The sequence below is a fragment of the Zosterops lateralis genome (assembly GCF_965231275.1).
Source record: "Zosterops lateralis genome assembly, chromosome: 4".
NCBI lineage: Eukaryota > Metazoa > Chordata > Aves > Passeriformes > Zosteropidae > Zosterops > Zosterops lateralis.
Genome location: NC_139765.1, coordinates 5,047,624 through 5,062,172, shown reverse-complemented (window position 1 = coordinate 5,062,172; position 14,549 = coordinate 5,047,624). Strand labels below are relative to the sequence as shown.

At 35.2% G+C, this 14,549-nt stretch overlaps 1 protein-coding gene across 4 annotated transcripts in view; it reads left to right on the top strand.

The window, feature by feature from the left end:
- CCDC91 (coiled-coil domain containing 91) overlaps window positions 1-14,549 on the top strand; it is a 109,507-nt gene that overhangs the window by 60,955 nt on the left and 34,003 nt on the right. For all 4 annotated transcript variants that reach the window (XM_083860168.1, XM_083860167.1, XM_083860169.1 and 1 more), the window contains 3 exons: window positions 10,107-10,199; window positions 10,376-10,444; window positions 12,178-12,354. In XM_083860168.1, coding sequence (XP_083716294.1) covers window positions 10,107-10,199; window positions 10,376-10,444; window positions 12,178-12,354 — 339 coding nt within the window. The remainder of the gene's footprint in view (window positions 1-10,106; window positions 10,200-10,375; window positions 10,445-12,177; window positions 12,355-14,549) is intronic.

Here is a 14,549-nt window from a genome sequence, read left to right as displayed (position 1 = left end):
TGAGGGTGGGGAGGCCCTGGCACAGGTTTCCCAGAGCAGCTGTGGCTGCCCCATCCCTGGCAGTGTCCCAGGCCAGGTTGGATGGGGCTCTGAGCAACCTGGGACAGTGGAAGGTGTCCCTGGCCATGGATAGGGTTGGAACCAGATGATCTCCAAGGTCCCTTCCAACCCAGACCATTCTGTGATTCCATGATATCAACATTTCAAAACGCAAACCAGGCATCCTTGTGGCACATTTAGGGTCACCAGTGTCGTGGTTTCCTCCATCAATGAACAGGACAACGAAAACTCTTTTTCTCTGTGCCATTAACCAGTCATGTAGTCTACTGAATACTTAGGAATGCTATGCTTGTCAGTTTTACTTTTTTAGAATTTGATGATACCAGAAAATGCCAGTAGAAAACACATATTTAAGTTCTTTACAGGTTGGAAAATCTCAAATTTCATCCTTTTCCTTTTTGAGACACAAACGTTTGATGTTGCCTTCTGAAAATGAAGACCAACTGTGATCGCGTGCTTTTACTCATGTGTTGCGTGAAAATACATGCTGAAAAACATAATCAAGAAACTTTTAAATAGATTTTTTTCATGCTCAGAAATATCTCTTAATATTCAATCAAGGCAGATGGTGTTAAAATTTGTCTATAGCAAGGTAGATTTTTTATTCTTCTTGAAATAGTCTGTGTATTAAGGTAAAATAAAATCTTAAATACCTACTGTTTAAATATTAAATCCTAAACACCTACAGTTATTTTTCATGATGATTTTATGTGTGTGAAACATGTCTCATATTTGTAGATGCAACAGCATTTAAGACAATTAGAGTTAAATGTCTAATGCTTTTTCCACTCTTTCTCTCTTCCCTATGTCTTTAATGCTTTTTTCACTCTATCATGATGTTGGGTGTCATTTATATGATAAATCTGTTTCATGAAATGTTTTGTCTCTTTGAGCCTCACGTAGTGAAGTACTGCTTTATCTTCTACATGAAAACAATTGCTGAAAGGTCAGTCAGAATAAAAGTTCCATTGGCTGGGGCTCATCTTTCAAAGTTTATGATGCTTTCAAGAACAGTCTGTGGACAAGCAGAAAACTGGTGTGACAATAGTCACAAACTGCTGGAATGGGATTGGTATCTTATCTACTCTAGTATTTGGGTGATTCATTTTGATGTGTTTTGCATAACCTTTTTGTGAAAAGTACCAGTCTCCCTACAACTCCTAGAATGTCAAATGTAGGAAGTACAATTCTTTTACAGTGATTATATGCCAGGGAGAATGTTCACATCAATCAGAAGCTCAGTTTCACAGGAGATACAATTTTCTTTGATTTCAAACCCTTGCTTTCATAGCTACTCAAAATATGTGTCATGTTTCTCTAATAATGCTTATTTTATGAACTTTGATTAGGTTTTTCTCCTCTTGTAAACAAAAGAGGCTCTGTGTTTTTCCCATCTGATGGTAGTAATTGTGAATTTTTTTTTTTTAATTCCTGATTTTGAAGGAGCCATCCATATGCCAAGTAGATTCTGAGAGTCTTGAGAATATTTGCATTTTTAGGAGACATTGGCCAAATTTTTGCAGTGAGATCAGTAATCCTGAAGACTTGCAGACTGAAAATACGAACACTGTGGTGGGCATAACCTTTCTGGTTCAATAATTCCAGCTATGATAGGTTTGGAAATTATTTAGAGTACTTACCATGTCCCCTTCTTTGGGCATTTTCTCTCAATTCCCAGAAATCTTGTAGTTTACTGCTGTAGAAATATTTGTTTATTCATTCCCTTCAAAACCAAGTACTTCCAAACAGCCCTTCCTGTTACATTTTCATGTAATTCACCTTCACATAATTAATCTAGTTGTGTCTTTTCACAACTTTCTTCTAGTTGTGTCTGCTGCTCTTTTGCCAAGAGCAAAGTTACACTTTCTCAGAACTTAAAAGGAGCAAAAAAACCCAAGGATTGATTAAAATCCTGTGGCAAACTTGAGAAATTTATTCCCAAATTCCTGATACCTCCTTGATTTCCTTGTATTTAGAGAGAATCAAAATGAAAAGAGCAAGAACCAGCCATCTCCTGCTGGGATGGCTTTTTGTTTGGTTACTTACTTGTTTTTCCTAAATTCTGAAAGATATTTTTCAGGATTTACCCTGCTTGAGCAGGGAAGTGGGACCAGATGACCCACTGTGGTCCCTTCCAGCTTGACCCATTCTGTGATTCTGTTGTTCCATGAAAAAATCTGGTAACAGGCATAAGTGTTTGGTTGTGTTTCTTTAAATCTAAACCCTTGCCAGAGTTTTCTAACCTGATTTCAATGTGCCCACTCTCACATGGTAGTTGGAGGTTGATTTTGCGGTCCCTTTGCACTGTCAATTCAGCCAGGATGCTTTTAGCATCTCCACCAAAAATATTATTGGGAAATTACATTTGCTTCCTTGGATTTGTCAAGTGGCACTTGAAAGTAGCTCTTTAGAGTAATTTTTTTTTTAGTTTTTTTCTTTCTCTCTTTTGCTTATATAACTTGTTATCCTCAAACCTTCAGTACTTGTTAGGAATTAATGCCCTCAACTCCTGTCAGGACAGTATTCTGAACAGCTAAGTAATATAGAATGATTTCTTTTTCCTCAGTTATTTTTCTGTCAGCTCTAGTTGAAAAACAAAATTGTGTTTGTTCTCTTTTGCTGTCTTCCATTATTGAATATTTTGCTGTTTACGTTGGTCATATTTTAGGAGTTCATTTCCTTTATTTCTTCCTGATAAATGGAACAATTTGTGGAGAGCTCATGTGGGCCGGGAAATGAATTAGATCACAAAATAGAAGTAATTGACACTTTTTTATTATTGTCACATTTTTATAAAGTTGCTTATCTCTGTATCCCCAGGAGTTGAAGTGTGTTGGGTTTTTAATGGTCTCCATTACTATGTAGGCTTTCCAAGAAAAGTATTTTCATTATTAGATGCCTTTATATATCTTCCTACTTTACTTATAAAAACAACGAAGTACGTATGCAGCAAAATTAAACCTAATTTCATCCTCTGATGTGCCTCAAATGATACAGTTTGTGCACTCACTGTGTGCTGCTGAGTGGAACCCTGGCTTATTTTATTACCTCTATTACAATTTTTCTTCATATTTACATTGTTTTAGCTTTTTCTCATGTAATAATGTTTTGCCGATTCCCGAGCTGTCTCTTGGAAAAGCTTTGCCTCTCTTTTAGACACTTGGACCTCAAACTGGCAAAAAGACACAGTTCAACCATGCAGTAATAAGTTATAATTTGAGGAAGTGGAAATATGTACCAGATGTTGGAATTCTCCAGACAGATTTTCCACCTTGCGCTGCCAAACACTGAGATGCCACAGATAGTGAGGACAGTGTAAGAAAACCAGTTGCAATTACGACTTCTTGTCATTTGACTTAGGCAGGGCTTAGCAGTGCTGCAGAAAAGGTTCAGTATAAAAGAAAATGCTGTTAAAGTGTAGACAGCCTTGTTTAGAGCAGCAGAAAACCGTAATTATTATTTTAATAAGCTCGCCTTTTTCCTCAGGATAATATTTTGAATAGGATGTAGAAATAGGAATATTTTGATAACATTACAAAATCATGATGTATTTCTGTTACGTCACCTTCCTCTCATGTAGATAATAATGTTTCCCATGACCTGTGTTATTTCTTCCTACTGTCAGATCCCTTCATGAGAGACAGAAAGAAAATTAGAACTTTGTGAGTTAAGAAGGTTTCTTTTAAAATAGGTGAACAGATTTGAAGTGTTGAATTCTTGAAAAGCCCCATCCAGTGTTTTATTTTCCATGCTGGTGAATGAAGTGCTGAAACATTTACTAAATATTCCTGAAGATAATTTTCCCTGAATCTTGAGGGAAGAGGATGGTTCTATGTCCATATATTATGAAGGTACAAAAAAGCCCAAGTATTGTAGATTATATTATTGTGGGTTTTTTTCTATTAAACAATTAACTACAATGCAGTTTCATTAGGCTAAAAAATTCACAAGTAAATACTTGTTAAAAGGAAATCTGCTCTTTCACTGAGGGTGAATTAGTTATATGAATGTCTCAATATACTGTTTTTGATAATGAAGGCATTAAAGAAGGTTCCAAGGATCATTTCCTTAGTGTGTGACAATTGTTTCCTCACGACCTGTGGAAGAGAGAAACACCAATAACTCCTTGCAGAGATTCACCAATTAATGCAAGGGCTCTTCTTCCTGTGTAGTGTTAGGATTGTCATACTAACTTCAGTTGCTCTGTGATGTTCTTTGCTGTTTTTCTTTTTTTTAATTGTTATCTAACTGACTAATTTTACATAAGCTATGAATGAATTTTACATAAGCAAAATGAATTTAACCATGCCAAATTTGGTGACCCATTCATGATGATTTACTCAATATTCAGAAGGAAACCATCTGCAGAAACATAAATTGGATGTCCATTATTATAGCAAAAGAAATGCATTTTTATTTTATTTTATTTATTTATGTGTTGTGGATATTTATTTTTATGTCCTGTATACATTTCCTTTTAAATGAAACCGTGCAGGACTCAGAAAGAAACTATTTTTTTTAAAGCATTTCAATTCATGCAAGACATGCAATTTTTTTTTTGTTTGACTTTAAATTTGGAGTTTAGGATTAATAAGAATATGCAAGGAATTATAACTGCACTAAGTTAGAATTAGTTACTGATAGCTTTAATGCATCATTTTATCTGTAACAGAGCTCAAATCATGCATTATTTCATTCACCCCATAAGTTAGTGTAATACCTTCTATGAAATCCTTCAAATTCTGCTTACCTGAAAGAAAAATTTCACGATTTTTCAGAAATAAATTTAATATATAAAAATAACAGAAAAGACTGACTAGTTGCTATTGTGATTAAATCTGTTTACAATGTCTTCTCTGACTCACATTCCAGGAAAAAAAGAAAGATTTTTTTGATTTCTTTTTTACAGGAATCAAGAAAAACCACAGGACCTCTGTATTTATATTTGAATCTACATCAAACGATTTTCATTTGGAAGCATTGCCTAGAGAACTTCTTGCAGGGAGGAAAACATTATAACCTATTTTTGAATGCCTTTTGTTTTAAGCTAATTTTCACAAGACTCTTCTTGACCCTCTCATGCTACTTTCCAGAGGGTAGGGTAGAAATACTAGTGTTTCTCTCCACAGTGAAGGACAACTTTTTAGAAAAGTTTGAGGTTTCCTTCTATTTTTCTTTTGGAAATCTCTTTCCTATATTTTACTGGGTCATCATGTGATGAGACAATTTGATCTTCAGAATTTTTACAACTTAGAATTTTGCACTCTTAACTCTATAATCCCTGTCTAGGGAATAAGAGGAGGAGGTAAATTATAGCTTTGTAGGAAAGAAGTCCACATGAGAGGGATAGGCTTTGAAAATCAGGTAAAGTGATGTAGTAAAGAGCTGCTGTATTTGTTGTACCAAAGCTGAAGGTTTTTAGATCCGAGTATCTCTACATAGTGTTCAGTTCTTTGCTGTGCCTTACAGATAACACACAGAGTGTAAACGTGCAGCCTGGGAAATTTACACTGGGTAAAAACTTCCCTGGTGCTCCAAAGTGCAGCTTTCACTGACATTTATTTCTGTCCCTCACTGATTCATGCGCTGTATTTCCAGTTCTGTATTTCCAATTCTGTACCCATCACTTTTTATCAGTTTCCATCTTTGCTCTTCATTCCAAAAACTCAGTATAAGGTATATTTGTTTATTAAGAGTTGGATAATTTGCTTCAAAGTTCCAACTTATTTAAGTTGGTTTTCTAGCTGTTTTCTGCTTCTTAGATTGTTGATTAATAAAAGAAACCATGGCCTCAACTTCTGTTTAAAAACTTCATGGGCCCTTGCAGGGGTTAATTGCTTTTTTCCAAATTTAAGGCTTCCTATGTAAGTCACCATCCTAACTCTTTCACAGGAAACCTGGGAGACACTTGGTTACTTTTCACAGGACTATTAGGCCTGATGAACTCATTATCCTACTTACAGGAGACAGATCACTCTGCCTGGAAAGCTTTTATTAAGTCTACTTTTTGAAACACGGGCAGTGTGCTCTTGACATGTACAATTACCAGGAGAAATTACCAGTGGCCTCTCCATTGCTTGGGAATTAGAGTTCAGGGTATGTATAGCTCAGAGTGGTACCTGAAGTCTCAAAGCTCTTCCATTATTCATTTAACACTGTCTGAGAGAGAGAGGAATGTGTTGTTTATTCTTACCTGTGGAAACTGCAAATGCCAGATGAGATTCATTCAACTCCCACCCTTTGTCTGGGTTCAGCTCCTGGTGAGAAAGAGAGGGTTTGTGAGATAAAACTGCTTAGCTGTAGTTATTTAACCCAAGAGTTGTCATCTTTAATTCTGCAGTGGTCTGTTGTTCAGAGTCCTTTACTATCGCTGAACAAAAATCTACAAGCCAAGTGAATTTACGTAAAACTTCCTGTTAACTCCCTGTTAACTATAAATACAGGGACACTTGGAAGCTCTCAAACGTGCAAGTGCTGAAGTGAAACTGTCTCTTCCTGTCTGTTTTTAACCTTCAGCTCCCTTTAATGAATTTGTCTGAAAGACCAGCTGAGGAGGCACTGATTGAGTGTGAAGTTCACCATGAGCATTCAGTACCAGACTCTGAAGTCCTTCTGCATTGCCTAGAAATTGTATCCAATAGTAATTTCTACTTAAAAGGGTGTATGGATTATTTTAAAATCTGAAATACAAACCTAGCTGCCCAAACTAAAGAATAGTTCCAAAGGGGTTAGAAGACCTTAAACTAACAGGAATTCTATTGATGCAATCATTAATAACTTCCTTTGAATTACTGCATTTTTTTTAAAGCTAAAATTTCTTTGTTGACAGAAGCCTTTACTATCCATAACTTCCCAGATTTCCTGCTCAAGTGATGTGCAAAACCAAGATCCCTGAATGTGCCTTTGAAAGATCTGTGCTTCTGATGAAATAAGAAATTCAGCTGCATTCAGGTGCATTCTTTTCTAGGAAATGGATTAATAATACCACCAAGATCATTCTACATCACTTCAATAAGCACAGCTTTCCAGAACATTTCCTATCTCTATATGAGGACTAACACTGTTGTGGGACATAGTATTGTGGAAAAAAACCCCAAGACATTCTTGATTTGTAATTAAATTGCATAATAATTATATATAGAATGGGAGCTTTCATGTTGTAGCCATACTGATTATGTCATATGGGTTTTCTGGACTCAAGACCTGTTTGAGGGAGAAGCAGTTCACATATTTTATTCTGTTTTCTCCATTTCTATTTCCTTTTTTTTTTTTTTCATATAATTTATGTAATGTAATAGCTTAAGGTATGTTTCTCTCTGAAAAAACAAGACTGACCTAAAATAGATTCTGAAGCCAAATAAACAGTTCTCCAAGGTATTTCTCTGGGACTAATACAAGAGAATTTTCTTTCCTGGGTTGTATGGACAGCTGTTGCAACATTTGTGATGATAAATGATGTTTTAGAAGTTCAGATATGAACGTAATCGTCTATTGGAGGATTATTCCACATGAATAAGCATTTTTATTGCAACAGGAAAGGACATACTAAGCTATTCACAAGAGACTTACAGTATTGAAATTATAAATTCTGTATTTCCATGAGAAGTAGTGATGCTATTTAATGTAAAATAAGTTGTACTGAATTATGGCAGAAGTTATTAGCTTCTATTTTGAAAACTAATAGGGCTTGTATTTGTATTTAGGGTTTTTATTTGTAAGGACATTTAGAAAGCATTCCAAATGCCCTTACAAATACCTATTTCTGGTACCTTAAAAAAAATATGAACTAACATGTTTTTACGAACAGATGCAATTCTTCATGGGGTTCTTGCTGAATTTCTGAGAATTCAATAAAACTCTATATAAGTTTTCTAGTCTACCAAGGAAATAGGAGAGCCTAGCTTAGTCAAAATAATCACACTGCAGTCACAGCAGCCTTCAGGGTTTTTTGAGTTGTTTGCTTACTAGGCAACTTTTTTTTGTAGTTAGAGTAATTTTTGTAGTTAAAATTTTGATGGTGATATCTGTATTTTTAAGGATTGCAGGTCTCTGACAGGTTAATGAGAAGTTAACTCTGCAGGGAGGTTTATATCATGTGAAGGGCTGTGGTCATCAAACTGTTTCATCATCATGGGGGACTGACATTGATTTTCTCTATGTATACATGTTTTATATTGCATTAATCCAAGTATCTGCATTCCTGGACTTCCAGGAAGGGATTGAATGTCTTGTTATATGTACGTGGAAAATAAAATTTTAAAAGTCTTCTGGAGTTCAGAAGCTGAAAATTTTGGTCCTGTTGAGAATACTGTCAAATAGATCTGGTAGCTGGCTTGTTGTGGCAACCTGAAATATGGATACAGGTAACCCAGAAACCTGATGAATAGTCTTCATATAAAACCTGGAAATCTGATGGTAAGAGTCAAGCTGGAATTAATTCCTGCCTGCCAGGCTTAAACTAGAAAGTCTCATCTCACTGAACAAACTGACTTCCATTTTATTGGAGGTGCTTTCAAGGTAGAGGTGATTTTCTCTAAGGAGCTCTCCTTAGAATCTCCTCTGCTGATTCTTGACAAGCAAAACAAAGATTCATTATTTTGCTTGACATGATTAGTAAGCTTGGATTTGTGGCATATGTCTGTGAAAATATTTGCCTGTGTTTGTTTTATATTGTGTCATTGCGAAATAACGTATTTGTAACCTGTGCAGTTGGTTAAGTGAAGAGTCATGGAGAGTATTTAACTAATAAAAGCCATTTATTGTTTCACTTTTGAGTTACTGGGAAAATGTAATTTCTGTAAGTGCCCTGATAGTTAAGGCTAATGTCTGAAAACACAAGAAAAGTGAGTTACACATCATTAAGTATAAACATGATGTGAATTTTGCTGCTCCTTCCACAGGTGTTTTCCATTAGAATATGTCTGCCTCATTCAGACCTATTTTAAATAAATTCACAAGGAAATGCTTCTTTACGTGTTTATACTGGAAGGAGCAGATAGGTGTTTTACTTTATAAACCAGTCTAAAAGTTTTCTATTCTTCAAATGAAAAAATATTTTTCAGAACATAGTATTGCAGTATGGTAATGTATTTCTAGCTGCCATTAGAGACACTTGAAATTAAAACATAATAATATTTGTGAAACAGAAATGACTGTTTCTTAGATATGCTGCTGAAAGGAGGATTTGCATGCTTAACTGTGAAAAATTTATCTTATATACACTCATATTAATATAAAACTCTACTGTAAGACTTTACTCTGGGTGATCTTTTAAAATGTTGTTGCATTGATATTGTAATTTCTAGTTACAATAGATCATGTCTTAAATAACTTGTAAAAAATGTACTGACTTGCTAGCAATTATATCATGACAAATATGTAGCATCAATAAATTCCAGCAAGGATTTTTTGTTTTGGGAAACAGTTTAGCTCTTACAGACAAAACCCACATCCTGCAAATTCTTTCCTTGATACTGAGAAAAAAAAAGGGATTGTGACTATGAACAGTTCTATAGAATACATGGTCACTTCAGAGTTCATTTTCTCCCTGAAAGAATGTTTAGGACGACAAGAAATTGGCCATTATTGACCAAGAAAGCACCATTCTCATTTGTTCACATTTCCTAGCTCTCGAGGGTCATGATATCACAAATGGTTGAAAGAAATACATTTGCCTTCTACTCTCTGTACATACTACTGAGGTAGCACAAGACTAATTTATATTCTGCAACTGTTTGAGTGAAATGAACTGTGGTGTTGCTTAGACCATCTTTATCAATTATCTAAATGCTGCTTTTACATAGTGATTCATTTTTCAACTTTTTTCCCAATACTTTTTTTCAGGAAACTAAATATTTCTTATTATTGTAATTTTTTTCCATGACATGAAATCACTCAAAGGAATGCTATGAATGTAATTTAACTGAATCTACATTTTAAATAATTTTTTTGAGTAACTGACAAGTCTAAGTGTCTTGGATGAATTCTTTTTGTCTGTTTTAGTCACTGGCTGTGGTTACCAAAATATGAATGTTTTCTCCCAATAGCATCAGCGACTTCTTGACATTTTGGAAGCAGAAAAGGAGGTGCTATCAGAAAAGATAGAAGAAGCTATGATGCAGCAGTCACAAAAACACAAGGTATCATTTTTGTTTACCAAAAAGTAAGAGATCAGCATTGTGGAGTTTATTGGGAATGATCCTGTCACAATTACAGACAGGAAGAGGAAGCTTTCTTAAGCACTTTGACTGTTTGGAATGATTTTTAGCCACTCCTTTATTGCCTATTGCAGTTTAATTTTTCATAACATTTGCAGGAAGCGCTGGACAAATGTTTGGATGAAGAAAGACAGAGAAGCAAGGAGGCTCTGGCAGCTGCTGCAAAGGTATCTCTCATTAATTAGCAGATAATTGTGCAATGTGGATTCCATGTGTGTCATTCGAAATGCCAAGTTCAGACACTCACTTTTGTTTCAAAACTATGTTTATCAAACTTCTGCCTTAGAAGAAGCTGATTCTATTGAAAAAGAGCCTGTCTGCCAAATCCCATGCCTTGATACAGGGATGGAGCTTCCTTCTCTTGCACAAAAAACAAACTGTTTATAACAGGAAGTCACAATATTACAGTTCAGTCGTTTCTGTTACCTAAATATCTGGTTTTGTGATTTTTGACATCATTCTCTTGATTTGAAGAGCTGGGTGGCAAGGTCAACTGATGATCTTAATTAGCATCATGTCTTATTTAACTTCAATTGAACATGGTCATCTTCAATGAGGAGAGAACTGTTCTTAAAATTATGTACAAAAAGGGACAGTTTAACAGGGTTTGAATTATTTTATATAAGCTGATAAGTGACTTTTCAGTTTTTAAATATGATTTCTCCTATTTCATTAGCAAGTGGATTGGTGCTAGGACATTAATTTTGTAAATGTTAAGCTAGAATTAATTTCTACAGATGTAGAATCCAGTACAAAATTGCAGTTGCTTGTCATGATCTGGGGAAGCTGGTGGTGTGTATTACCTAGCACAGTTCATCAGGCTGTATTATCATTTTCTGTATGTGTTTTTTGTGTTGTATATGAACACTGGCTGAGCACCTCCCTGAATAACATTCAGTAGTTCTACAAGCATTTCTTACATGGTTAATATCTGCAGGAAAATGTGTGTATAGTAGAATATCCTAATTTAATTATTATATTTTTAATATTTAAGTAGAAAAAATCAAGCCCCAATGAATTGAAAGCAGCTTTAGTTGGAAGTGTGGGTATCTGATGAATACAGGTTTTTTTGCTTTTTATGACTTGATTTGTCCATTTCCACATCACTCCAAGGGGCACAGGAATGACCTATAAGCTTATTAAAAATGAGGGATTTATGATTAAGTTTTATTATCCTATGTTTGCTTATTTTGAACTTTAGTTTGCCATTATCTATTTGTAGACATTACGCAGTAGTTGTCTTGCTGATAAATATATTTGTGTGGCTACACGTGTGGAGCTGCTGGCTTCAAATTCTCAGTGATTTCAGATAATGGTTGAATATAGTGCTTGGGGGAGAAAATAAAACATTACTTCTTGTAGCATTGCTAAGGAGCTTTGGGAGGGAAGACACATTTGTTTTAACTATAAGTTGGCTAATTTTCTACAGAAAATGCTCAGACAGTTTTTGCACTTCAGATATTTTTAGATAAGAGCAGAAATGTCACTTACATGGGAATATCAAGGGAGGCTTATGATGTGCCTACTCCTCCATGGGTTTTGCTGCTTTTTTTTTTTTTTTTTTTTTTTTTTTTTTTTTTTTTTTTTTTTTTTTTTTTTTCCTTTTGGTGTGTGAATTAAGCAAACTAGTTATGGATTCCTGTGTTTTCAGTGGGTGGGAATTTAAGATCCCAACCTGTAATTTCCTTTTCCTTTCTGTAACTCCACAAATCATTGCCCAGAGGTAATACCTGCTTGGGAGCACATTAAGATAAATTGAACCTCATAGCTCAGAAGTGAAAATACTCACATCCCATATCTTGTCAGCTCATAGACCTCATTAGGAGAAGGTGATATATTATGAATTAGTCACTCAGGTTGGGTGTGTTGCTCATCTACTTGTGCCTAATCTGTTTCAAAGGCTGAACAAGAAGTAGTGCAGAAAGCTGTCCTGAAAGCAGTAGAGGAGGAGAGGAGAAATATGGAGAAGATTCATGCAGAAGAAAGAAAATTGTGGGAAGCAGAACGTGACAGTCACAGAGAGCAGATTGCCCAGGCTGTGTCAGAAGCCATGCAGGAGCAAAGAAAACAGAACCAGGTTAGTATGTTTTACCCTGCCCTGCACCTACTTTGTTTATTTTTGTTTTCACTTTTGAATGTGTTCTGTTGTTGTGGTAGATTTTCCTGTGGCATCTGTCGCTCAGTTGATATTTGCAATGCACAGCAAACAGTTTATTTTCACCTGGATGGTGTGCATGAGAGAGGTTGGCACATACAGAACAAAACTCTTGTGACCTTTACAGGTACATATATTAAAATTATACAAATCATGCCTGGTTTTATCCTCTGACTTCAAAAGGAGCTCAGGACAAGCAGCTCAGAGAGTGGCTGTAAACAGTTTTGATGACCTCCATACCTGTGGAAGACTAAAAAGTGTTACATTTGTTCCTTAAAGAACAGGTAAAAAAATAAAGAGGGGCTTACAAAAACTGGAAATTTAAACCAGTAATGAACCAGAAATGTTTCTTGAGTTAATCATTGGAGACGCGCTTCTGTAACAATAATTGTATATCACTTAACCCAAATTGAGAGGGACATTGCCAACAGTGCTTTTAGCATTTCTACAAATTTGAAATTAAATGTGTTATAATAGCAATTAATTTACTCCTCCAAAAGTTGAATTTTGTGGTCTGTGGTGCTGGAAATATTTAGAGGAACAGCCTATGATTTCTTGGTGACATATTCAAATGTTGCACTCTTCAGAAATTTAAGGAGTATATATTTCATTGGTGTGTTGGAGTTTGATATTGCTGTAATTTTTTTATGTGCTGCATAAGAAAAAAACTTAAGAATTTGAAGTAAAATAAAAGTACTTTTTGGAAACAGAAACCATTTCTCCTTCCAGCATTAAACAAAATTAATAACCTCATATACCTAATCAGCTACCAAAAAAAAAGTTTTGATGCTATGCCATTATAACACTTTGTATTCCCTTAATTCCTAATGTAAATAGAATTGCTTAGTTTTTTGTATCTTCTTTACTTCTTTTAAATGTAAAGTATTAAATGCTGAAATGTCCCTTTCCAAGACTTTCAATGAGCCTTCAGGCAGTCAAACTCTTCTTCAGAGCAGAAGGATAAAAAGCTGAGTTAGAAGTTGAATTCAAGCTGAGAACAAGTGCTTGGGCTTTGGTTAGATAGAAATCAGTCAGACTGTCCAGCAGGAGAACTGGTACCAGTGGTGAAGAGAATCTGTTTGTGGAAGGAAGAGTGACAAAGTGTTCACTGGAGACTCTCTCACAGTTGATGTTGCCTTTGAAGTTGTCACAAGACAGGATGACATTAGAAGTAGTTTAATATTGATGGATGTATTATTTGATAAAGTCCTAAATACACTGCCAATGTCAGCATTTCCCTGAGAAAGCAATTCAGGCCTCTCCAAGCAACAGGTTTTTCCTCTCAAGCTTCTTTTAGATCAAGTAGTTCCTAATGTGGAAGTACCTGGTGATGTACTTGTTGTGATGGTGAGCAGCACTGAGATGTTGGAGGATCTTGTGATTTATTCTGTTGTAAATATCTTTCACTTTATGTAGTCCTTTAGTAGTGTCATTGGTTAATTCCATTAATTTTAATACCAAACAGCTCTGACAACTTTTATTGTAACAGGAATAATTTCTCTTACTTGGTTATACCATGGTTATTTCACCTTCTTGTCAGGTTCATTTTTCAAATATCTAATCTATTTTTAATTAAGGAAAAGTGCAGATTTTTCTTGAGATTTCCAAAATTCTATCACATACGTCTGTGGTATATATGAAGTTACACTCTTTATTCTCTAATTAACAAGTACAAATTCCCTGAGGAAGATAGACTTTCATGGAGAAATTGTTTTCTTGGAGAAATTTTCCCTTCTTCCTATGCCAAGAACTTGCATATCTCCTTTAGGCCATTACAGCTATAAGCATACACCAAGTACTAAAATCTTCTGTCAACTAAAGAAGTCCTGCAGAGCCGATGTGCCAAATGATAACTTATATGTGGTATATATGTCAGATACAACTTTGGTTTAAAACAAAAACACTTGGGCCTACAAGGCACTTAGTGTGTGGGCATTATTCTTTTTTTCTGTGTATAGCCTTCCACACAGTTTTGTTTCTTATTTATGTTTTGTTTTCTGTAAGATTTGTCATACAAAAGCTATAACTGCACTCCTGACTCTCTTGCAGTTGTTGTTTAGGAAATATATTAAGTCGGCTCTGCAACAGCCAAAATGCAAACACAAAGTCCTAACATT